The sequence below is a fragment of the Aegilops tauschii genome, chromosome 3 (genome assembly GCF_002575655.3).
Source record: "Aegilops tauschii subsp. strangulata cultivar AL8/78 chromosome 3, Aet v6.0, whole genome shotgun sequence".
In the NCBI taxonomy this organism is placed as follows: Eukaryota; Viridiplantae; Streptophyta; class Magnoliopsida; order Poales; family Poaceae; genus Aegilops; species Aegilops tauschii.
In genome coordinates this window covers 560,153,465-560,179,284 of record NC_053037.3, presented here as the reverse complement: position 1 = coordinate 560,179,284, position 25,820 = coordinate 560,153,465, and the positions used below count along the sequence as shown (strand labels likewise).

At 41.6% G+C, this 25,820-nt stretch overlaps 3 protein-coding genes across 3 annotated transcripts; 1 reads left to right on the top strand and 2 right to left on the bottom strand.

The window, feature by feature from the left end:
- Window positions 1-252: 252 nt before the first annotated feature.
- LOC120976022 (uncharacterized) lies at window positions 253-2,430 on the top strand. Its single transcript, XM_040402801.1, has 2 exons — window positions 253-893; window positions 1,770-2,430. Exons 1-2 carry the CDS (start codon window positions 253-255, stop codon window positions 2,428-2,430), a joined length of 1,302 nt encoding a protein of 433 aa, XP_040258735.1.
- A 14,301-nt stretch (window positions 2,431-16,731) lies between these two features.
- Window positions 16,732-17,997, bottom strand: LOC109767768 (noroxomaritidine/norcraugsodine reductase-like). Its single transcript, XM_020326491.4, has 2 exons — window positions 17,829-17,997; window positions 16,732-17,734 (listed from the first exon to the last, which is right to left on the bottom strand). The coding sequence occupies exons 1-2, from the start codon at window positions 17,915-17,917 to the stop codon at window positions 16,996-16,998; spliced, it is 828 nt and encodes a 275-aa protein (XP_020182080.1). The 5' UTR covers window positions 17,918-17,997; the 3' UTR covers window positions 16,732-16,995.
- A 2,430-nt stretch (window positions 17,998-20,427) lies between these two features.
- LOC109767765 (beta-glucosidase 5) lies at window positions 20,428-24,402 on the bottom strand. The gene is made up of 13 exons (XM_020326488.4): window positions 24,101-24,402; window positions 23,931-23,994; window positions 23,740-23,798; window positions 23,381-23,456; window positions 23,220-23,291; window positions 22,973-23,060; window positions 22,589-22,847; window positions 22,111-22,226; window positions 21,830-22,044; window positions 21,576-21,604; window positions 21,272-21,374; window positions 21,025-21,112; window positions 20,428-20,895 (listed from the first exon to the last, which is right to left on the bottom strand). The coding sequence occupies exons 1-13, from the start codon at window positions 24,224-24,226 to the stop codon at window positions 20,664-20,666; spliced, it is 1,527 nt and encodes a 508-aa protein (XP_020182077.1). The 5' UTR covers window positions 24,227-24,402; the 3' UTR covers window positions 20,428-20,663.
- Between the last annotated feature and the right edge of the window lie 1,418 nt (window positions 24,403-25,820).

Here is a 25,820-nt window from a genome sequence, read left to right as displayed (position 1 = left end):
ATGCTACCGCCATTGTTGCAGCTACCCAAAGTTTGGGATCCAGTGGTGAACTCGTGATGGCTCGACGTGGAACTGGAGGTTAGGTTATATGAAGCCGGCCGATCCGAATAAGAGTTCCTATCGGAGTCCTAAGAAGAGGTAAGGAGATCCCGTTGTTCCGCGACCTTATATAACGCCGACCGATTCCACGTATCCGGACTTACCACCACGGGAATCCGATCAGTCTCCCAAATCCGTCGAGAAAATCGAACTATGGCCCGTCGCGGCGCCGTCAAGCGGCGGGCGTGGTCTGATCTCCCGGCCGACCTCCTCGCCGCCATCTACCTCAGGTGCTCCCCGCCGTACGACCGCGCGCGCTTCGCGGCCGTCTGCAGGTCATGGCGAGCCGCCGCGTCGTGGCAACCGGCGCGGCCACCTCTCCCGCTGCTGTTCTCCTGGACCGGCGACCGCAAGCGTGACCGGAATATACGAGCGTACAATCCCGTGGACGGCAGGGCCTTGCGCGTCCTGCTGCCCAAGATCCTGAGGGGCAAGAAGTTCGTCGGATCCTACGACGGCGGCTGGGTCGCCGCCACGTCGAGGCGCGAGCGCGACTCCCAACTTCTGATCGTCAATCTCTTTTCTATGGTCCAGGTGGCACTCTCCGACAATCAAAGGAGTATCGTCTGTGCGTGCCCGGATGCCTTCGAGGAGCCAGACAATGCTCGCACCAGCCGGGCGCCGGTTGTGAAAGTCATCTTCTCCGACGACCCTACCTCGAGCGGATGCATCCTCGCCGCCATCACCAAGAGGTGCAAAATAGCGCTTTGCAGGGTTGGCAGCAGTGGCGAAGCCACGTTATGCCTGTGCTGTCGGTTGACAACACAGGATTTTCGTAGGTCGTTGAACCCCAGGTACGCATACCACGCTGGTGAACGAATAAAAAATGGAATTTGACTGCACGTCTACACTGACCCATCTATCATCCTTTTTTCTTTCCTCGTGAAACAGACCCATCTATCATCTACTATCTATTTGGGTAACAAGTGGTTGGGCCATATAGAAGTCCAAAATCACTTACCTGAACGAACCGGATCGGTTGATCCCGAAATCACGCGATCTCCTTCAACTTCTCCAACTACTGCATTCTCTTGAATGGCCGTGGACAACCGCCGCACTGCAATGTCTTCCCGTCCGTCGCCTCGCCCGGAGCTAGCGATCTCTGATCTGGCCGTGAGACGTGAGGAACCGCGACCTCTGGCCGTCCGGCGAGCCGCGAGCAACCCACCCGCAGCCGCACATGTATTATCTATCGTGTTGATCAATACTCCTATACTAGTCGGCACTCTGTATCCGATCCAACACCAGGGCAAGGCCTCCACTTTTCCATTTTTATTTGTAAGTTTTGTCTGCCAACACTGTGATATTCTTCCTTATGTATCACTTTTTTTCTGTAGCAATATTAGGGAGTAAGCTATTGTTTTTATTTATAAATAAGAATTGCATTCTTCATAATAAAATATATCAAGTCTGATCTGCAGAACTGAATAGGCGACAAATTTTTCTATCATTGTCTCAATAGTAACTTATGTTGAAACCGGTGTATTCCACTAGTACCATGCCATCATGTGTACAGATCAAAATATGCATGATCACAAAGGACTGCTACCATAAATATGTCCGCAATAAAGTATGGCGTTTTCTGTTCTTGTTTCATTTCCTACAAAAAATTTCATTGGAAAAGCTTGACATCACAAGGTTTTCATCCTGGCACCGCCACTGGTTGGCAGTCCGGAAAACATCTGGACGACACGAGGGTGTGGCCTATACGCGGAGAGGGAGCTCGTGGACATCGCCTTCTGCAACGGCCAACTTTTCGGGCTCATGGTCGGTGGCTGTGATCTGTACAAGTACCGCATCGACCTCAACGAAGGCGCTCCGGTGATCACCTTGGTTTATCAAATTCACCAAATGCCCTTTGTACATGTGCCTAGGTGGGACTATTGCCCTAGATACATTTTTGAGCTGTGCGGCAAGCTAGCGGTGGTGTCAGAGGCCAATTCGGCACTCAAAGGCTATGAATCTTGCTTTTTTAAGGTGTTTGAGCTCATGAATGAGGCTACACCGGGCAGATATACATGGGCAGAGGTAACCACATTGGGTGAGCATGCCTTGTTCTTGGGGCCACAGTCCTATAAGTTGGTGCACGTGCCGACGGCGGGCCGGCATGGGAGGTTGGAGGAAAACCGCATCTACTATCATATGCGACAACAGGAGAACCTTGCTAGGCACAAGGAGTGCTTGACGAAGTTGGGCCTCGGCAGCTGCAGCGTCTATCGGGAAAACCGAGGTATGAATCAATGCATGGAGACGATCACCTCGGAGGGATACCATTTCAAAGACGATAATGGTAATGGTTGCATGTGGCTCCTGCCTTCGGAGTTATGTTAGTTCATCAACAATCTGTGTGGAGTATTCTATTATTCCTATTTTATTTTGGTTAGCTTGCTGGAGAATTTACTATTTGTAATTGTACAAAGATAAAATTACAGCTATAGTTAAATTTAAATTTGGAAATGTGCAAATATGGGCTGCGCAATTGTACACAAGTATCTAGATAAATTTTTGTCTCACGAAGATTGCAAATTTCTTCCCACCGCAAGCTTAATTTTTTTATTTAAAAAAAATAAGTGAGGAAAACCCCATTACATATCTCTATCATTTTAAGTATTACTAGCACATATGCCCGTGCGTTGCAATGGGAGAGATAATTTGAAACCGGAACATTTTTTGAAAACATGAACCTTTTATAAAATCACGAATATTTTTTGACTTTGGGATTGTTTTTGTTTAAACAGGAACATGTTTTCAACATTCGGAACAACTTTAGAAGATGTGCTTTTGAAACACGAACATTATTTTCAATTTGTGAACATTTCAGTAAAATAAGAATATTTTTTGAATCTTGAACATTTTTTAAATGCAACTGTTTATTTTTTTGAAAATCTCAAACAAATTTGGAAAATACTATTATTTTATTAATTTTGAACAACTTTGGAACAATAAAAATAAAATAAAATGCCAAAAAATAATTTAAAAAGTATTTGTTTCAAAATTTTGAAAAAGTTTTTGAAAATTTGACCAAAATTGAAATTCTACAATTTTTGAATTTACGAAAAAAGCGAAAAAGTAAAATTATTTTCCAAAGCAAAAAAAGGAAAAATAAACAAGAAATAAAAACTACAGAAAAAAATGTGCCGGCCCAATCTTGGCTGTCAAATATGCTGCATTGTGCAGCAAATATGATTCTCCCCACCACGTGGGCAATAAATTAAGTGGGCTGGCTTCGCTGGGCCAGAGCGTGTGTATATACGAAATTCTGGACAAACCATTATTTTTTCGAACAGACTGATGCACAAAAATTTAGTACACCTCGAATAAAAGAAAAATCTTAAGACGGTGAACGGATGGAAAAATCAGAAAACACACCTTGCTTTATTAGTAGGTATAGTATAGGTATAGAATAAAGGGTAGTTGGTACGTTCACTTCGCTTCCGGGCTTAGGTCCCCTTGACGATGAGATGTACCTAGGGTAGGGTCATAGGTCTAACCTGTGTGCCCTACCCAAGGACACTGCACAAGAGGCCAAGGCCCACAAAGTTAAAACAGGAGATACTGACTGGAATCCTCATGAAGTGTGATTCACTCGACAGAAGGTCCACTCGGATATCCCATTTCCACTCGACCGTCGTTATTCACTCAGTAGACAAAGATCCACTCGAAGGACAAAAGGCTTAGAGCCACCTCTGGATGGCAACGGTGTCGGTCAGGCATTCACTATGTTGCCTTAAAGGTCATTAAACACGGGCGTTACCAGTAAGGTACGTGACTTTATTCTCTCATTGAACCCATGTGTAACCGAGGGCTGCGAGGGGCCGGCATGGTAGGTTGGAGGAAAACCGCATCTACTACCATATGCGACAACAGGACAACCTTGCTAGCCACAAGGAGTGCTTGACGAAGTTGGGCCTCGACAGCTGCAACATATATCGGGAAAACCAATGTATAAATCAATGCATGGAGACGATCACCTCGGAGGGATACCATTACAAAGACGATAATGGTAATGGTTGCATGTGGCTTCTGCCTTCGGACTTATGTTAGTTCATCAACAATGTGTGTGGCGTATTCTGTTATTCGTATTTTATTATGGTTAGCTTGCTTGAGAATTTACTATTTGTAATTGCACAAAGATAAAATTATAGCTGTAGTAAAATTTAAATTTGAAAATGTGCAAATATAGGTTGCGCAATTGTACACAAGTATCTAGATAAATTTTGTCTCACAAAGATTGCAAATTTCTTCCCACCGCAAGCTTATGTTTTTTATCTAAAAAAATAAGTGAGGAAAACCCCCATTACATATCTCTATCATTTTAAGTATTAATAAAAGGTAGTTGGTACATTCACTTCGCTTTCGGGCTTAGGTACCCTACCGCAGGTTACTGCATTCCCTCCCATTAGATTTATTCTCACCCTCCCTACATATACAATCCTACAAGCACATTAACTCAATCAAATCACAAAAACCTCAACCAAATAAAAGGACGCCGATAAGTACCTAACATTCAGTGTTGGGACTGGGACCTCCCAGACCGAACAAATAGTTCGCTCGGAGCGATTGAAGGAATCACATGAAAACATTCGGTGTGGGAGGAAGCCCGGACCAAATGATGTCTCCTGCCCATCTAGCTAGCATGGGCCCATGTAGGCCAAACCCAAAAAAACTCAAGCACAACCCAGTTCGCCTACTGTTGCACTAAAAAAGCCCAAAAACCAATAAGAAAGAATGAAGAAAATAGAAAAACCTTGCAAAAACAGAGAAAAGTCTTACAATATATAGAATTCCAGAGAAAGTCTAGAAATTCATATACGTATAAAAAACGCCATGGATTACCTGATAGAAATGACCATAAACTAAATTTGCCATTGTCTCATAAAAAAGTAATACTGCCATGTTGCATAAAAGAGAGAAATTTGCCATGGCCCTAAAAAAACGCGTTAATGGCAAAAAATGAATAAGTTTACCATGGTGACAAAAGGTGGGGTAAATTTGCCATGATGCATATGTGATGCCTGCCATGATGATTAGATATACGACATTAAATGCAAAAAAGTGCAAAAGTTTGCGATGACGGAAATTTTTAGTCAAAAAATGATGGAAAAATTGCCATGGCATGCTACATACAACCAATTTCCATGGTGCTAAAAAAAGAAAGAATAAAACTAAATTTCCATGGATGTAAAGTAAACTTTGTTGTGGAAAAACAAAGGAAATTTGCCATAGTCTGTAAAGTGAATTTGCCATGGGCAAAAAAACTATAATTTCCATGAGTAATTGAACTAAAAATTCCATGTATGCTAAAGTAAATTTGCCATGCATGTGAAAGTAAATTTGCCATGGCAATGAAGGTAAATTTTGGCATGGCAAAAAACATGTAAAAAATTGCATGAGAATGAAGGTAAAATTGCCATGGCAAGCAAAAGTAAAATTTGCCATGTTCTTAAATTGTAAAATGTTATAAGGATCAAATCTCCATGGTAAAGATGCATATTAAATTTTCCATGTTATTTAAAAAAATTGCCATGGGTTGTGGAATAAATTTGCAATGTAAGTAAGAAAATAATAATCATGTTCCATGTCAACACATTAAGGTTTAAAAGTTGCCATGAGTGTAGAATTTGTTTCATGTACATGGCAAGTGGGGGATTTTTTTCCTATCTAAAGAATATATTGCAATGTGGCACAAGGCATTTGGGTTTTTTTCTATCACTTGTAAGTACCATTTTAGTAATTTTTGTCATGATACGAAAAGGAGACATGGTTAAAGTTGCCATGGCAATAAAAAGGTAAATTTTGCCATGATACGGCAAAAAGAGACATGGTAAAGTTACCATAGCACTAAAAAGTAAATTTTCTCGTGATACCAAATTTTTTTTTGCCATGATACAAAAAAGAGACATGGTAATTGAAACAAAGAGACATGGTAAATTTTGCCATGGAAACAAAGTAAATTTTGCCAGGATACAAAGAGACGTGATAAAGTTGCCATGGCACTAAAAAGTAAATTTTGTCATGATACGGCTCTTTTTCCATGATATGAAAAAGAGACATGGTTATTGAAACAAAGAGACATGGTAAATTTGCCATGGAAACAAAAAAGTAATTTTTGCCATGATACGAAAAAGAGACATGGTAATTGAAACAAAGAGACATGGTAAAGTTGCCATGGTAATAATAAAGTAAATTTTGCCAGGATACGAAGAAAAAGAAATTTGCCATGACAAGAAAAGGAGACATGGTAAAGTTGCCATGGCAATAGAAAAACTAAATTTTTGCGATGATACGAAAAGGGGAAACTTTCCATGGTAATTGAATTAAACTTGCCATGGTCCATAAATTAAGTTTGCCATGGTCCATGAAAATAAGTTTGCCATGTTATAGAAAAAAAATATGAAAATTACTCTTTAGTAAAATTACCATTTCCCATGAAGTAGTATTGCCATGATACAAGGAATAGAGTTTGCCATGGTCCAATTAAAATTACCCATGGTATTAAAAAATGAAATTGCCATGGTGCATGAACTAAGTTTTCCTACATTACGTGTACTATTACAAACAAAAAACTAGAACTTGCCATGGTTTGTAAAGCACAAATGTTTGCAAAAACTTACCATGTAAAAATGAATTGGAAGAATGCAATTTTTTTGCCATGATGTGTAAAAATGAATTGGAAGAATGCAAAGTTTTTGCTATGATGTAAAAATTGCCATGGCATCACTATACTTCAAATTAAATCACATGGCAAAATTGCCACCATGGGGGAATTACCATAGAAGTACAATAGCAAACAATTAATCTGGTCATCATCAAAACCTACAAGTCTAACAAACACACACCATTTTACATTCATTGCAGAAGCCGTATGAACAGAAAAAGGAACATATATATCTAGCATGAACTCAAATTTGTTTTATTTTTCCTAGAATCCATTACCATGTGGACATAATTTCAGTTGCCACTATATCGTACAGAACCTCAATTCGACAAAACCATTTCTAACAAGGTACAGAACAAGGACCGTAGAAAAATCAGGTTTGTCTCACAAATCGCACTGAAAAAATTCGCTTATGGTAGTAATCTTATCATTTCACATAGCAAAACGGGCTATGGGCAGCCCAGGCAAGGGTGCGCGCGCGAGCAACTCCCGCATGAGGCGCCGACTCTAGTCAACACGGGGGTTGTGCAGGGGCTTCGGACCGTGTGGCTCGTGCAGCGTCTGAAGAAGGCAAACATCCGATTGCAGCCTTTGGGACGGACGGTGACCAGACCGGAGCTCCAAGGCAGCTCCCATGGTAGCCCACATACGAGAGAGAGAGAGAGAGAGAGAGAGAGAGAGAGAGAGAGAGAGAGAGAAGGTGAGAGAGCTGGAGGGAGAGGAAAGGGGAGGAGAGTGGCGCGGCACGGACTGCCTAAATTTGTTGAGAGTTGTTCTTCTTGAAGCAAAAATAGGCTACTGGTGGCCTTTTAAGGATAAAATAAATAAATTTTGAGAGATTTGCTAACTAGGGAATCCCAAACGAAAAAAATTCTTCCCGCATAAAGTATGACTTTTAGGGGTCTACTAGTGATGTCCTTACAATGTGTTTGTTTTCTGTCGCTAAACATATTACCTCTTCATCCATGCTTGTTTTACTGCAGCACACACATACGTGCATATGTCTATTAAAATTGGATGTGGGTAGGTTTCAATCGATTGAGACTTATAAGTCTCAATCAAGTGACTTAACATATAAGAGTAAAACCGAAAAATCTAAAAAGAAAATTTTGTATGAATCTGTATGCAAGATCTCACAAATATCGCATTGACTAAGACATAGTCAAGTCTTAGCCGACTGAGATTTAGCAACACTGATTAAAGTCTATTCCTATATCCCGACCATCTTGTGGATTCACTGCAAGTTGATCCGAAGATATACACTTACTTCAACATGTACCATAGACGGCACATGTCGGGAACATGGTGCATCATGTCGCGCCGGCAGGACGGGCACGTCGGCGCCCTGTGGAACCATTTGAGGATGCATCCCCTGTGGAACGCGTGCGAGCAGCCGGGCAAAGCCACGACGCTGGCACAGCCGGCCGCCATCTCCTCCATGCAGATCGCGCACTGAGCCGCGCCGCCCCCACCGCCGAGAGTAGCAGAACCAGCCCGTGCCCCGGCGGCCGCGTCCTCGCACGACAGCAGCAGCGCCTTCGGTTCGCTGTACACGCTGGTCACGTGCACGCGCATCCAGACGTCGCACACGTAGCTCCGGCTCCGGCGAGCGGCGCGGCCGGCCGCGACAAGACCATCCTCACGCGCCACGCGGGCGACGATACGGGCGACAAGCCCGGAGGGTACGAACCGGTCCCAGAGCTGGACGTCGGCGGCGCGGTGGCCGTAGTACCCCGCGAGCTGCGGCAGGTCCGTCAGCATCCGGCGGACGGCGGCGCGGCAGGCGGGCTCGCTCCGGAGGACGGCGGGGTCGTGGACGGTGAACCGGCGCGCAACCGCCTTCACCTGGTGCCTTGCTTTGGCGTCCTTGCGGTGGCCTTGCCGGAGGGTGGTCCCGCCCACGAGGTGTGTCGCGGTGGACAGGCGCACGGAGCACCGGATGCGGACGACGAGGCACGGGCGCGGCTCGCCGTTTGCTACGCGCGACGGCCTCGCCGTGGCCGTGGCGTGCATCTTCAACCGCGTCATCCTCGAGTGAACTTGGACCATGGAAGGTGACTCGCGCTGCGATCCCACCGCCATTGTTGGAGCAATCAGGTTTGGGAGGTTTTGGCTCGACGTCGAGGTTGGCAGCAGCATATGAAGCCGGCAGTTCGGAAACAGGGTTCTCATGGGATTCGAACTCGGACTCGCGTCCGCGCGCAATGATCACCGGGCATGCCTGATCGTGACTTCGCGCTGAAATACAACAAAAACACACTAGGAAAATAGTTTAAAAATAAACACTAGGAAAACCGGCACGTGCGTAGTGGGTAGACACATTGACCAGTTTTTATTCTTTGTTAGGGCAGGCCGGTTTTTATTCAACTAGTTAATTTCTCCGCCCGTTACTGCGGGATTATGAAGATTAATTACAGATGACTTATGTATAAAGAAAATTATCTAAATCAGAATTTACTACTCTAACGTACTCCCTCCGTTCCCAAATATTTGTCTTTCTAGCCATTTCAAATGGTTACAACATACGGATGTATGTAGACATATTTTAGAGTGTAGGATCACTCATTTTGCTTCGTATGTAGTCATTTGTTGAAATCTCTAGAAAGACAAATATTTAGGAACGGAGGGAGTAGTACTAATGTTCCGTACATGCATTCTGTGTGAATAAAGAGATGCACGTACACTATCCAATAGTAGTTACAACAATTAAATCGGCCATTTCGTAAGCTTTAGAAAATAATGTACATATGGTAAACTGGTTTGCATGGGCTAAAAAATAATTTAGTGTATGCTGATGTGCGATGCTTGCACGTTGAGAGAATTGTGTTAATAGGATAATGTTTGCATGGGCTGAAAATATTGTTAGTTGATGTTGATGTGTCACACTTGATGAGGTGGATGGCTTGCATGTTGAGAGAATTATAGTTAGTTTTTTTAGGGCAAGAATTATAGTTAGTAGGGATCAATTATTTAGATATATAGGATTCAGCATAGCGTGTTACTACTACTAGTAAGGTACACGTGTATTGCATGTATGAGATTTGGTAACCAAATTATGAATAAATACCACGGAGGCGGACGAAGAGCACATGAAGGCGCACCTCCCTGTAACCACAATTGATGTCCATTGGGATGCGGATTGAAATCCTTTTTTAGTTTCCCTACTAAACCAATACAATTTTAATACTCACATGACATTGTAGAGAAGTTAAGGCGAGTTGCTTTTTGAATTGTTAATGGTGTGCCAGAAGTAAATGTGCATTGACTTTGTGTCCACACATGGTTAACTCATGCGTGTTGGCAGAGAAAGGATGCCAGATAGTTGCTACGTAATAAATGTGTTGGAGCTCACAGTTATGCCACGGTTTAATAAATGAAACCAAACGGCAGTATGCAATGTAATTAGGGTTAATTCATCTTTGCTGGACCATGAAGATAAACAATTACATACAGCTGCACTAATAAATCAGCAGGCAACGTCAGTAAAACATAACTTTTTTATGGCAAAAAGGTCCTGAGATTAGTATAAGTAATTTTTCTAGAATTATTATCATTGAGTTCTCACGTTTCACTAGAAATAAAAAATGAAAGACGTAATTTCATGGAATTTGTACCATGAATTTTCCAAGAATTACAATACTGGAACTATCATTCTTTTTTTTTTTTGAAATTTTAACAATCATGAAATCCAATATTTAATTTAATTATCCCATGAAAAGATTCTCAGTTTATAGAAGAGACATAACTTAATGGAAATATATTTGATTTCACATTTCCTAAACCTTGGAAATTATTCAAAAACATTAAACATAAATTATTTTCGAATTTGAAACGATATGACAATTTTAAAACTGGTACAAAAACAGAAACTTGTGAAAGATATTTTTTGAGTTCAAATAATATTGCATTTGAAAAACTTGGGACTAACTGAATATTAGATGTGTTGCATGATTCAAAACTCTGAGATCAACAAAATCTACATGCATGTGTTTCACAAGTTAATGAGTCGTTGTTGGTTGTTGGGGGTTGGCACGAGAGCATGGGCATGAGTGGGCCAGGAGAGGGACAGTCTGCGCAGACAATAACTTCTTATACTACTTATACAGAAAAACATAGAATGAATTATAACAAAGAATACAAGCATGCTAATACAGCGGTGCAAATCGCTATGCATATTGAATGGTGAGATATCAAGGGAGGTAGCCCGCAGGTGCTCCTATGCACTTTCGTAAATACCACACTATAGCATGTAAACTTTGAGTCATATATGCATGACGTAGATATTCGTTTAATTCTTATAGTTCATCTCTTTAAAAATCAATTAGTTTAATAAAAAAACTATTTTAAGATTCATGAAATTGTGCATTGTAAAGCATAAAGTAAAAACAAATAGTGACAATGCATTTAGAAAAAAAAGTTTGGGCAATTAAGATATGAAAGATTTTAGAACAAAGGAGTAGTGCTTGTGTTTTGAGGTTTGTGCATTATGCTTAAGTTCAACCATGGAGTCTTTTAGATTATACACTAGCAAGATGCCCGTGCGTTGCACGTAACATCAAGATGCATTTGTAGGGCTAGTTTATCTTGTGAGAGAAAAGGATGAACGAGGGAAAGCCTTATTTGCAAATGTGGAGAGGTGTGTGGGTACCTTTTTGCAAAATCGCCATAGTTTCCTTCCTATCCGTCAGATATAAATCGAACAGCCTATCTTGCAGGATGGCAGACACACCATCATCACCAACTCTATTTTTTATAAGAGTGTAGATGTGGCAGAATCTGGTGGAGTGTAGATGATATCCAACGGCCAGTAGTACTCGGATTTGCCATCTCTGTACCGTCAGATTGACTTCATCCAACGACCAACTTTTAGAGTTATTCGCACACTATATAGGGGTATAGACAAGTGACTGGGCCGACCTGTTTATAGCTTTAAACTAGAAAAACCGGCTAGTGTGGAAATTTTCAAAAATGTGCCCAATTTAAATAATTTTTTCTAAAATATAAAACATGTTGAATAAATTTTAAAAATGTTTTAGAATTGTACAATGTCAATGAGTTATAAAAAACAATGTTCACAAATTTGGAAAACAAATTTTCCCTAATTTAAAAAATATTCATAATTTGGAAAAACAAATAGCAAACTAAATGTGTTCTTGTGTTTTGAATTAAAAAAAATCATATTTAAAAAATATGTAGTCCTTTATAGAAAGTGCTAACGAATAAAAATTGTAAACTGGTAAAAAGATAAAAAAGGTAAATAAATAAATAAAATGAATATAGAAAAATGAAAAAGAATAATATAACAAAATGGACAGAAAACCAATCAAACCAGCTGAGAAAAAAATAAAAGAAAAAGCATGCACTTGGCCGGGTCATATAACGTCTCAGCGTATGCGTTTTATGGACTACCAACGCACTACATACGGAATAGGATTGAGGGAGTGCTCATATTTAGCACGTGATGCGCTGGCGAACGAACTAGCGTGCACCCTCTCCCCTCCAGCACGCCCGACTGAGCCAGCTCAAGTGCGAGGCAGGAAGCCCCCTTGTTTTTTTTTGCGTCTTAAGTTTATTCTTAAATAATCCAATTTTTTTAAAGTGAATTTTGGAAAAATGTTCCAGAAATCATATAAAATTTGTGGCTTAAAAAATGTTCTTGATTTTGGAAAAATGTTCATGTATTGAAAAAATGTTTTTGAATTTGAAAACAATTTGGTAAATTCACAAAATGTTCATGGATGTTTTTGAACATGTTCACAAAAATCAAATATGAACGTGAATTACCAAAAAAGTTCTTTGATTCAATTTTTTTGCTGATTCAAATTATTCAAGCATTTCAAAAAATGTTCATTAATTTTAAAAATATACCAAGATTGAAAAAATAGTTATTGATTTTAAAAACATTCACCGGTTCATTAAATTTTAATGGATTCAAAAATATGTTCTCTGATTCAGAAAATGTTCATTGATTTAAAAAAGTTTCACAATTTTAAAAAATGTTCACACTTAAAACAAATGTTCACAAAATTTCATGATTTCCAAAAGGATTTGAAAAATGTTTTTGGTTTCAGAAAATTAGAAGGAAAAAAGCAAGAATTATAAAAGAAAGAAAAATCAGAAGGAAAACAAAGAAAAAACCGGTTCAGGGAAAACCGGGTGGAAGAAAACCAGAATGGGCCAGCCCATACTATGGACAGACGCGCAGGAGGGTATGTGTGAGGAACAACGGATTTGCGTGCCTGATCACAGATGTTGGTGCTAATTTTTCTCACCTTCGGCGCTGGACAAGCGCACCAAATTAGTTAAATGGGACCACCGCATTTTGGCCCATAGACTGCAATGCATCAACCACTAGACTTAGGAGTGGTTGTCTCCTAAAAACGTGTATTTTTGTGTCTCAATTTACTGATTGTTTAGAAAAATCCCTAAACTCCAAAAGGGGGAGGGATGTAAATACCCCCCCCCCCCAAGGTAGTGGTGATACTTGTCTCATCGGCACCCTCCGGCACAGAGGCATCCGTGACGATGTCAGGCATGGCGAGGACACTCATCGACATTGACATAAATGGGTGCATTGACTCAGTCATCCTCCTTCTCCCTTCCTATAGAAGGATGTCAAGGTCGGGGTCGATGATATCAAGTGAGAGAGAGAGAGAGAGAGAGAGAGGAGTGTGTGTGGTGAGGTGGACGATGATGTGGCGAAGTCAACAATCAAAATCAAGCCACATCGGCGCAAAAACCATCCAAAGCAACCCGAGAGGCAAAAGATATCTGGTTTCATAATTGAGAAAATAAGTTTTTCTCTTCACGAATCATTTCTAACTACTACTGCCTTTGTTCCTAAATATAAGTCTTTTTAGAGATTACATGCATACAGATGCATATAGACATATTTTAGATCATAGATTCAGTCATTTTGTTTCGTATGTAGTTTGTATTAGAATCTCTAAAAAAGACTTATGTTTAGGAACAGAGGGAGTAATAAGGTCGAGGGATAAAAATATACTTTTGTCAAAAAGTATAGAGTGCTTTTTTAGAACCAAGTGGTATGATATTTCTTTGGGGAAGCAATTTCTTATCTATTCATAATCAATCATGATAATACAAAGAAAATCAGGGTAAAAATGATAACTAGGTCCATGGACCACCGACTACGACTAAAATCACTGGAGCAAGCCCAATGCGCGCCACCAACATCGCCTCTCCCTCAGCAGAGTTGAACAAACCTTGTTGTAATAGATAGTCCAGAAGTCGTCGTGCTAAGACCCCATAGGCCAGTACACCAGAGTAGGAATCATCACCAATGAAGAGAGTCGTAGATTGAAAGGATACACATTTTTAACACGCAAACAAATACTAGATCCAAACATATCCACAGAAGACCGACACCAATCGAATCACGCGAGATATGATAGAGAAACGCCTCCACATGTCATTTGACAATTCTGGACACACCATCGGGACGGAGATCAAACATGAGAGACATTATTCCTACTTAGAGACATCATTGCCACCACATAGCCTCAAAGAAGACGGCAAACCTAATAAGAACAAGAGTGGGGTCCCTCCCGTCGGTGGAGGGCCGAGGTCCTCCGCACCTCTGTAGCCTAAAGGTCATCAGAGGTGGGGGGGGGGGGGGGGGGACTGTCGATGACGCTGATACAAGGAGGAGGAAACCTAATCACCTACGAGTCTCTTCTTGGGGAGGATGAAAATTTCAGAGTGAAACATAATCACAAGACCGAAAACGTGAAACTATCTCAGGAATAACAATGTTTACATATCTTCTAGTACTGCAAATATTTAACCTCGGTTCGAGTCAATCTATACCTACTAATAATAAAGTAAGGTGCGCCCATCTGATTTTTTGATCGGTTCACCGTCGAAAGGCTTTTTTCTATCTTCGGTGGTACTTAATTTTTGTGTGTAGGCCTTGCGCGTTGTGGCCCAGCAAAGCCAGCCCACATTATTTCCTTCCCACGCAACAGGGAAAACCCAACTTGTGGCATGCATAAAGCAACCCGAGGACTGGACCGACCCATTTTTGTTGTTTTATGTGTTCTGTTTCTATTTTCTTTTTCTTTTCGTTTCTCTTTTTCTTTCCTGTTTCTTTTTCTATTCCAAATTTATTATTCTTTTTCTATTTTCCATAAATTCAAATTTCCAAAAGAAGTTCATAATTTCAATTTTTCTTCATTTTTTGAAAAAAATTCAGAATTCCAAATATTGTTTATGTTTTGAAAAATGACCGGAACTTTAAATTTTGTTATTTTTTCGCAATTTCTTCAAAATTCAACAAATGTTTCCAATTTTTAAAAATATTTGAGTTTTACAAAATTTGTTGAGCTTTCCAAAAAATGCATTTTAAAAATGTAAAATTTTGAATAATATTCTTGCTTTAAAGAAATGTTTACCAAATCAAAAATAAATTTTGCAGTTACAAAAACACATTTTCTAAAAATTGTTATATTGAAAACATGTCGTTTTAAAAAAAATAAAAAATTCAAAATATGTTCTGTTTTTAATAAAAGGTTCATATTTTCCAAAAATGTTTCTGAATTTCAAAATAGGTTCGTGTTTTTCTGAAAATGTACGGAATTTTCAAAAATCTATTTGCATTATTAAAAACTGTTTGGGATTTAAAGAATTGTGCATGTTTCCAAGAATATTTGGTAACTCATAACAATTATTATTTTTTGAAAATTTCAAAAAAAATCAAAAAAGGAAAACAAAAAAGTTTCAAATCTGAGTATGTTCTTAAACATTCGAGCTGGCCTTTGGTTTTAGGAGGGCGTGTTTATTCGAGTGGCTAGCAGCACCAGGTTCGATCTTTGAGGTCATGAGTTCGATCCTTCAACCTGTTGTTCTTCTTGGAGTTTTACTCACGTCTTACAAATACAAGTCGGTTAGGTGCCTGCTAGTGTGCTAGCCCAAACCCGAACTTTTGTGTGTTCCAAGTGCTATTTGACGCCGCTAGCGTCATATACTAAGCTCCCACGCCGTTGGCACCAGAAAAAAAAAACAAAAAAATTGCTCTGTCGCCCAGGCTGTATTGAGCCTTAGTCCCACTCCGCTCCTATTCCCGCTCCGCATCCAGACCATCAATCCCCACCGAGGGAAGCAAAAATGGTTTGCGGCCGTAAGGAATCGAATTTGCGATGTCCCGTCCAGTTCCTCGTTCCTCGGGCGGATTCCAACTGAGCTTAGTCGGTCTTGTTCGTGATACATAAAAATGACTGGTCTACCTATTAAATATACGTATTGATTTTGTTCTGTCCGGTCCGCATGTAGTTTCGTTTTTTTTCGTTTATGCCCCCGGGTGGGCTAATGGACCTCCCACACATTTCTTTTATTGTCATACCGACTAGCAGCAAAAAAGTTAGACTGTGAGGGAATTGAACTATGGACTTTCCCTATTGTGACGATGAACAAAACCAACTCAACTAGATTGCAATTATGATACCAATAGCCTTACCTTGGGACATTATATTAAAATGCCACAAGTTTTTATACGTCACCAGGTTGTCTAGAAATAAGGAGGTTGTCTAGAATAAATAAGTTGTCTCGAGGATTATGTGCATAACTAGGGACTTCATAATTATTCCCAGTGGTAGCTTGCCCATGCCAATCAAAGAGAAGATGCGGGTTTGGTTTTTAAAAAACTGTGGGCAGGTGAGCGCTAAAATAAAGAGAATTGACCCTGATAAAAAAGAAACATTCATGTTTGGTTATGCGCAACGATTAGTAGTCCATTCGGTTATGCCATCGAGTGGTCGAAGCAAGATTGTCGCGCAACCACCGGATGAGGAGCTGGCCACAGCCCCGAGACGAAGCGGACCCGGAGAAAAAAAGCACCAGTTGAGTGATCGCTGCCACGCCGAGCAACCCCACCACTATCAAGATTTTGCAGACCAAACATGCCCGTCAGAAGACCGCAGCTCCTCGCTCTGTCGCCTGCCGCATGCAAGACCGTATTTTATGGAAACATCAATTATCTCTCCCGACCATTACAATGCATAATAGGCATATGTGCTAGTCTTTTGTAACAATGAAAGTGCACGCATAGTTCGGTCCGCATGATGGAACAAAATGTCTCAAGATGGAACAAAGATGCCTTTTCGTCGTCTTCTCTGAACTCGAAACGAAGATGCTTATTTACTAGCAGGGTGTATGGATAAAGAACAGTTTAATGGAGCCGTGGCAGCTAGCGTAGCTAGCGACCAAGCAGCAAGCGAAGCCTAGGCCGCTATGGTGCGACCGCCGTCGACGTAGATGACCTGCCCGGTGACGTAGGACGCGGCCGGCATGCACAGGAACGTGACGAGCGACGCGACCTCCTCCGGCTCGCCCATGCGGCCCAGCGCGACGCGCTCGTTCTCCTTCTTCCCCATCACCAGTAACGCCTCCATGTCAACCTCGATGCCGCTGCTCTGGAGGATGTCGCTCCGGATGCCCCCCGGCGCGACGCAGTTCACGCGGATGCCGTCGCTCGCCCACTCCACGGCGAGGTTGCGGCTGAGCTGGTTCATGGCCGCCTTGGTCGCCGAGTACACCGACAGCACCGGGTACGCGATGGCCGCGGCCACGGAGGAGATGTTCACCACGCTGCCGCCCCCGGCGGCGACGAGCAGCGGGTGCGCGAGCTGCGCGAGGTGGAAGCACGACTCGAGGTTGGTGGCCATGAGCCGGGCGTAGTCCTCCGCCGTGCTCTGCGTGGCCGGCATGAAGAAGGTCTGCCCGGCGTTGTTCACGAGGATGTCCAGCTTGCCCCCCAGCTCGGCGCGGGCCGTGGCCATGAGCGCCTCCCGGTCGCCGCGCACGGACACGTCGCAGGCGGAGGCCGTGACGCGCCCGCTCAGGCGCCCCGCGTCGGCGTCGGCGGCCCACCCGCGCAGCCGCTCCTGCACGTCGGCGTCGCTCCGGGCGCATGTGTGCACACGGACGCCGAACCCCGCGAGCTCCTCCACGATCGCGCGCCTGCGCCATGCATGTTACGCAAGTGAGTGTGCGTGCGCGCATGATCAGTCACAAAACTAGCGGCATGAAAGAAACATGCATGCAGGGGGCGTACCCGATTCCTTTGGTTCCGCCGGTGACGAGGGCCGTCTTGCCGGCGAGGCTCCACCGCTCCTCCCTGCTTGCTGCTGCTGCTGCTGCCATCTCTAGCTAGTGAGTAGTGAACGATTTGGCAGGTTGGCCTTGGCCCTTGCTACTTAAATCTTCTTTGGAAGCTCTGCTGCCAACTATGACGACTAGGCAGCAGCTGGCGGGAGTGCAGAACCGCAGATGCTTCCTCGGCGATTTCTTGTTTTCGACGATGCGCACGACGCATTACTCGCGCAGGCGGTGGCCGGCCGACCGGCTCATGTCACGTTACGTTGTTTTCGGCCCTGGATTTCGAACTAGTTTGGTTGGAGTCCACGCCCGGGTAAAAAAGGAGCCTGGCCTGGGCCTGGAAAAGTGAAAAAATAGTGGAAACAGTATGCCTACTCAGGCTAGCCTGCGAAACGGTTGACATGGAAAAGCATCTACATTCGGAGTAGGCAAATCCAGGCCATCCAACGCCCGCGGACGCGTCCGGACGTGCCTTACTGATCGAGGCTCAAATTTTCTCATCTGCATCTGGATACCTCATATGAATCTTAAATCTTTATCTCCCCATGTTTCTAGTGCAGATTCAGCAGAAGTTATGGCTATCCGAAGTGGTTTGATCCTAGCAGAAAAATTGGGTTGCACTAAACTTATCATCGAGTCTGACAGTATGTTGGCGTTGGAGAACATCTCTGATCCAAATGCCTATATGGGAACTGATGTTCCAATCATTGCAGAGTGTTCTATCATGGTCATGGAGTTTGCTAGTATTGATTTTGTCCACTGCAGCAGAGAAGCAAATATGGTAGCAGATTGCTTGGCAAAACACTGTTTTAGAATTAATAAGTCTGAATCTTGGGAATTCAATGTCCCTGACTTTATTCTTCATCACTATGTAAACGACCTTGCTATTATTTGATGAATAAAGTTGTTATGATCAAAATAAATAAATAAAGAGGCTATTGCTTTTGGCGGTACGACCAAAAGTGCCCCTAAATTTGGCACAAATTATCCACCATGCCATCCATAAGTAAGAAAAAAAACAAACCGTTTTTTTCCCTATGAAGGCGCTTTGAGTTGATTCATTTAGCCGCAGTCCTATTAAATATCAGAAGTTGGCAGGTAGCTCGGTGCTAGAGCTTCTCTCTTCCACCAGAGAGACCCAGCTTCAATCCCACCTAGCTCCCATTTCTCTTTTATAAATCATGAACTGCCCCGTATTAGGTTCACCGTTTGTTCTTTATTCCCGTTTTCTTGGTTATTTGCTATTTCTTTTTTCTTTTCTGTTCTTATATTTTCTTATTTAAAACAATTCAGGATTTCCAAAAAATATCCAAGTTTCAATTTTTTTTGTGAATTTATGAAAAAAATATTCCAGAAATCATAAAATGTTCGTGGATTAAAAACAATGTTCATGATTTTGAAAAACTAATTGCATATTAAAAAAATGTTTGTGAATTTGAACCAAATGTTTGTGGATTTAAAAAAAGTTCATGATTTTTTGAATATATTGAAAAAATAAAAAAAATGATCATGAATTACAAAAGAAGTTCATTGATTCAAAAAATGTTCATGAATTCGGAAAATGTTCAAGCATTTACAAAAGAAATTCACCGATTCCAAAATTAATTATCGGTTAAAAAAATGGTCGGTTCATAAAATGTTTGTGGATTAAAAACAATGTTCATAATTTTGAAAAAATATTTACATATTCAAATAATATTTGTGAATTTGAACCAAACGTTTGTGAATTTTAAAAAATGTTCATGATTTTTTGAAAATGTTCAAAAAAACAAAAAATATCATGAATTACAAAAGAAGTTCATTGATTCAAAAAATGTTGATTAATTCGGAAAATGTTCATGCATTTACAAATTTTTTTTATCGATTCAAGAAAAATGGCCTGTTCAAAATTTTCTTTTAGCAATTCAAAAAATGTTTATCGACTCAAAAAATTTCGTCAATTGAAAAAAGTTCGTCGATTAAAAAATTCTTCATAAATTTGTAATTCGAGTTCAAAAATTGTTCGTGGATCAAGCATCGCCCCCTTAGCTGGGTCTCAGAGTCGCCCCTGCCCTCCTTTTGTGTTTCTGCGTCGAGCCCACGTGTCGTGGTCCTTGCCGGTTGTGGTCATTAGATTTTATTGCTACCACTTTCCTGTTGTGGCCGTTAGATTTTATTGCTACCTCTTTTCTATTGTGTTGTTAATCCTTGTTGGTTATTGTTGGCTTTATTAATTTAAAGTCGGGCTCGCGCCTTTCCTCTAAAAATTTAGACTAGGTTTAGATCCGGTTGCTTTCGTCTAATGAAATATGTCAAAAATGTTATGAATGTGCTCCGGTTTAGAAGAAAATTATTTGGTTTGCATGTGATTCAACTGTTTTTTTGTTTGTTAAAATCTGATTTAAAATGTATGCGGGCATGGTTGAATGGGCAACTCCGCATCACTGTCCGAGGACGGTTACCTAGGGGCCAACGATGCCCTTACTTTGTAGCCGCACTTGTGACAAGATTTCCTTCATGCTGTCGATTTCACACGTCACTTGCATTGCATGGTTCGATGAGTATGTCAAAACAAGTTGAAAAAACCATAGCAGCTGCTGTGGCAATGTTGATATACCAATCAAACATCCCCTGAAATTTTTCAATAAGGAAACGGTAGAGATGGGTCCGTCCTTATGGTTTTACTTGGCGTCGAAAGACACTAGAGATGATGCATCGACTGCTGGCTCTCCCTGTGAAGGAAAGAGAACACCATTGTCCTTATCTATGCGTATGTGGTATGCCTATGTATTTACGTGTCCGATGATGCGACTCATTGTTCAGCATGCCATCCTGTACTGTTGAGCTCAGTCTGAACATCGATATCATCGTTATTCTTCTTCAGGAAGGCAGAGTACCAGCGACCAGAGAGCCTGGGTTGCCGTGGCAGGGCCTCGTCGTCAAAATCGACACGGTACAGGCCGTACCGTGCCTGAAAACCTGACAGGTACTCGAAGACGTCCAGGAAGGCCCAGATGAAGTAGCCTTTCACGTTGACTCCATTCCTGCAGAGCAAAACATCACCATGGTAACTGAACTCTGAACTCCGAAGTTCTGGTTACAGGGCGCCCCAACTGCATGAAATTGTAGTGAAGCAGAAAAACATGTGCAATTTTTCTTCTTGAATGACTGACCTTAATGCAGCCAATGTGCTCCCTATATAGCTCTTCAAGTACCCGGTCCTCTCGGTGTCGACGAGAGTGTCATTACTAGAGGATTGACCTGAAGAGAGAAAGCAGAGCGGGCAAAAGATATCATCAAATATGTATGAACTGCAAACCAACGATGATGTCCGTAAACATTGACATATTTTAGATAGAATGATTGAACTAGTATGTTCCTCTTTGGAGATCATTGTAATCAGGAATTAGACCGACTTGCCATTCTCTTGGATATAAATGGGAATGTCCCCATAGGCTTCTTTCAAGTACAGTAGCACACGTTGCAATCCTTCAGGGTCACTTGGAAAAGACGTTGGGGGAGCCTGCATTCACAAGAAGTTGTTCTTCATGTCACAACTTGCAAGACAGGCACAATCCCAGTATTGCTCAACTGCATGACCTTCAAGTGTATTTCATTAATTTCTGGTATCTCGTGTTAGATTAGAATTCCAAATTTAATGTTTCATGTAAAAGAACAGCTGAACCCTGTAGTATCTGACAAACACATCATTGAAGAACTTTACCTTACCGGCTGGCGGGTCTGTTTTAGAAGCTGCACCAATGAAACATATATTTTGTTAGGTGTGCCATTTGGATTAAAAAGATCTCAGATTGTAAATCTGCTTCAGAAGCGTAACGAATTTCGTCAGTTTATATATTGACAATGTGAACCTTCTGTTTGCATCATTATGTTGTCAGTAGATAAATGGAACACACTGCCCCCTGCAGCTGCAGTGCTGCTACAGAAAAATATGAACACTAAAGCAAGGATGCTTACCTTTGTAGCTAATTGACAAGTCTGCGGAATAGTCCCGAGCGCCTTTCTTTAAAGGGCGATCATTCACATAGACAGAATAGTAGTGATTTATCCCGATGAAATCTGCACTACCAATTATAGCTTCGGACTGGATTCTTGTGAAGGATGGAAGACGCGAACCAACAATTTTCTTCATTCTTTCCGGATAATCTCCAGACATCAAGGGCTCTAGTATCCTAAAAGACAGCACACGCTGGTCAGTTCTGCATTCCTGGAGCAAAGGTAGAGTAAAGATAACATACCAGCCCAAAAAGAAGTCCAAACATCTTTTTGTTGCTTCTAAATCCGCCGTAGAGTTTGTCATAGGATAAGGCCAAAGGGAGTAAATACTTAGGCCGACAACCCCCTTTTGCATGGCCTACATGCAAAACTTCTTTTATGGACAAATAAATCTTTTCATATGAATATACATCATGGGAAATTAAAAGTGATGTATTTGTGCAGCTAATCAGACCTTATGTTGAGAAATCCAAATATTTAATATGCCAACAAACTACAATTGATAGTGATTGACCCCCAAATATCAGTATATGGTTAGACAGTACTTTCACTTGAGAAAAATATATGGTCAGACAATACTTTCTCTTTAAAATATTTTTCTTTTTGAAGAATATACAGTTACTGATATATCAGAATTTATATTAGATAGAAACATAAATCTTACTAGCTTATAATCACAGAGAGGCACTGATTTTAAATTTTGGGCCCAAAATCACTCACTTGATATTTTTCTCTGTAAAGCGTAGTTGCCGATGCATGCGCCAATAGCATGTTATGAGCTGCTATATATGGTTCAACAGTTGAGTCACCCACGGTACATTTTATAGCTCCAAAAGGATCAGAGCAATGTCCTGGTGCAATCACTCCAATATCATAAGATCCCATCGCACCCACATTAGGTTCATCTATCGTAGTCCAGTAGGAGACCCTGTCTCCAAACTCCCTGAAGCAAACATCTGCGAATGCTGTGAAATCCTCCCTGCATTTTGCAGTAGCATCTGTGAGGAAATATTAATACTAGGAAAGTAGGACCCTCTCGACATTTTAAGATCCTGAGGTAGGTCATCACTACAACTCTAAAAGGGAGAAATTCTGGAATCTTACACAATTCTAGGGCTTAACCATCCTCCATACTCATCTTCCAGCATTTGAGGGTAATCAAGCTGGTAAATCATTATATGGACTTGAATCCCTGAGGAAACACGATGGACACACATAAGTTTAGATAGTGGAGACACATGAAAATAGATTCTGCATTTTTTTAGAAGTGTTGATCATTTACTAGGCTACTAACATACAAATCTGTTTTGCCAGTACAGTTCCATTTATATACAACAGAAAATAAACATACCATGTTGCACTAGTGCATCTATTAGATTGTTGTAATACTCGAGCCCTTTTGGATTCACAGCTCCCCTGCCATCTGCAAATCTCGTTAGAAACCAACAATCAGTTTAAGTTTTGTGCTTTTCTAGTATAGTGCAATGGAGATATAATGAGAAGTACTTTTACCTGGGATTAGCCTTGACCAGGAGATAGAGAATCTATATGCCTCTAGGTTCATGTCAACCATGAGCTTCACATCATCCTGAAACATCAGACCATGTCTGGTTAAAAGTTAAAACAGAATGTTCAGATATTCAGTGTGGAAATCACAACACTTCAACACAGCAGAATAAAATAAAATTGATAGATAGGTAATAAGAATAAATTTTATTCTGTTTTTGGCAGAGAAGAGAGAATAAGGAACTAGACAGAGCTTATTATGTTCAGTTTGGTATCACTAGCAGACGGCTGCATCCTTGCTTAAAATCACTACAATCAGCCATGCGGACCCCCAAAAATGGGCAGATTTAGAAGCTTGTACCTACCATGTACTTGTGGTACCCGTCGGCAGCGACATCACCTACGCTTTTATCCGCCATTTTCCCTGTCGTCAGAACAAGAAATATCAGCACGAACCTGACAGGATAACTACCTGATCAAACATCGGCATCCAGTTTTTATCTTAGTCCCAAATCAGCACGAGCCTGAGTACCTGAATGGTTATTTGGTTCATTACCTGCGTGAGTGAAGGTGTCCCAGATGCTTGGGCTCCTGCCGTCCTCAGCCACGGCGCCCTCGTACTGCAGCCAAACAAACCCCCAAAAGGCTAAGTAAATTGGGCGGAAAAACACAAGCCGAATGAAAGAAATTCAGATTTTTGCTGGGTCATGGTTGTTGGTTTGTTGCCTGGTACGCGGAGGTGGCGGCTCCGAAGACGAAGTCCGGAGGGAAGTCGCCCCGCGTGAAGCCGAGAGCGGGAGGAGCCGTGGCGGCGGAGAGAAGCAGCAGCGAGAAGAAGGCGACGGAAGCCATTGCTTGCTAATGCTGCCCTGCAGCCAGAGCCCACCAGTGTCTGTACCCACGTTCGCAGGAGGATAAGGCGCCTACCGCTTTACATTTTTTTTTTAGCTCGCACTGCTCCACCACGTTTTGGATTTCGTTTTCCTGGCACGAGAATCCTGTGGTGCGGCCATCGCTTGTGTGCTCGCTTCTCGAAGAGTCAGATCACCTCCCCGACCACATGAAGCTCGTTTTTTAAATAAAATAAAAGTAAAATCAAGCACAATATTTGGAAACCTCGAGTAATTTTGGAAACAGTAATTAAATAGCATATAATTGTGTACTATGTATGTATGTGCATGTCTCCGTAACTGTATCGTACACAAATGAACAGAACCAAAACTGTTACTTTTCACTTTTTTGGAACCACAAATTTATCTTTTTGTACGACGTACAATTAACACATTCTCTATTTACTTCTATACATATTTTGCAAGCGTCTACACGCATCGCCATTTTTAATTTTTTTACCTAAATGTTCTTTTTTATTTCATATTTTTGAAAATACTAGTCTTACAGGAGTCTCTGAACCAAATCGCCGCACATGATTGTTGCTCCCTATACAAGAGGTATTACATTAAGACTGGACTCAAGCCCTGCAAATCATCTATAAAAAAACTTTTTTTAATTTATTTTCATGAAAATCAATTTAGTTAAATTCTACACTGGATATTTCGGCTAAATAGTTCAGTTAAAAGTTAGCAATTCCATTTTCTCTTAAAAAGCACTTAACAATTCCTGCGGGGTTAAAAATATCTGAGGTCTTACTAATTGCCACTTGTGTCTTGAGATTTGTGCGTCTCAAGTGTACTACCTAAAAACGCAAACACGTCAACAGGAAAGGAAACTCGTTGTCACTGCTCCTAGCATGTGCTACTCGCTGGCAGGATCGACGCACCATGAAATGGAGCGAGAGGATCCTCTCCGACGACAGCTTGGCATGGGCTCTATCGCGATGTCCCGTGATTTCTCCTAGAAAGCTAGGTTTGATCTTCGTCGATGGCCGCATGGTCATTTAGCTGGAGTTCGATTACTCCTATGCTCCTGCTCAATAAGGTCATGGTGTATAGCAACACATCGTGTGTGCATTGTTTACGATGTTTTCTTTGTTGTTTGGTATTTCTTTGTTGTCTGGTATTTCTTTGATCAGCTTCGTGAGAGAGGTCCTCAGGGCATGGCCAATGCTACATGATGGACCGCAGTCCTAGCTGTCACATCGGCTCAATTAGTACAACTCAAAAGGCTAACAGGCTCTTGCAGAGGAGTCTGGTTCCTCACCGACAAAAGTGTTGAATTGGTGGTGGCTGAGGCAAGCACAATGGTGGGTTTGGATAGCAACTTCAATATAAATGTGTTCATGGAATGTATGGAGCATCACCTTGATGCTGCCCCCATAGTTCATGCCCTCATCACCATGTACCGTTCAACCTCATGGCCTTATCTATAAAGCGAGAAGAAAGTCTGTGCTGAGAGAGAAAAGAAATAACTGCAAGAGTTTCCCTCTATGGTGATTGGTGATTTGCGGATGATAGGCGGCATGCCGTTCTGTTCTCCCATTCTATTCTTC

What these genes read in the sequence shown, in the direction of transcription:
- LOC120976022 (XM_040402801.1), top strand. Translation starts at nt 253, where the DNA reads ATGGCCCGTCGCGGCGCCGTCAAGCGGCGGGCGTGGTCTGATCTCCCG. An exon ending in CGTAGGTCGTTGAACCCCAG is followed by an intron (nt 894 to 1,769) that starts GTACGCATACCA and finishes ACTGGTTGGCAG; the next exon opens with TCCGGAAAACATCTGGACGA.
- LOC109767768 (XM_020326491.4), bottom strand. Translation starts at nt 17,917, where the DNA reads ATGGCAGCAGCAGCAGCAGCAAGCAGGGAGGAGCGGTGGAGCCTCGCC. An exon ending in GGCGGAACCAAAGGAATCGG is followed by an intron (nt 17,735 to 17,828) that starts GTACGCCCCCTG and finishes TGCATGGCGCAG; the next exon opens with GCGCGCGATCGTGGAGGAGC.
- LOC109767765 (XM_020326488.4), bottom strand. Translation starts at nt 24,226, where the DNA reads ATGGCTTCCGTCGCCTTCTTCTCGCTGCTGCTTCTCTCCGCCGCCACG. An exon ending in ACGGGTACCACAAGTACATG is followed by an intron (nt 23,457 to 23,739) that starts GTAGGTACAAGC and finishes CTGATGTTTCAG; the next exon opens with GATGATGTGAAGCTCATGGT. An exon ending in TGGTTAAGCCCTAGAATTGT is followed by an intron (nt 22,848 to 22,972) that starts GTAAGATTCCAG and finishes TGCAAAATGCAG; the next exon opens with GGAGGATTTCACAGCATTCG.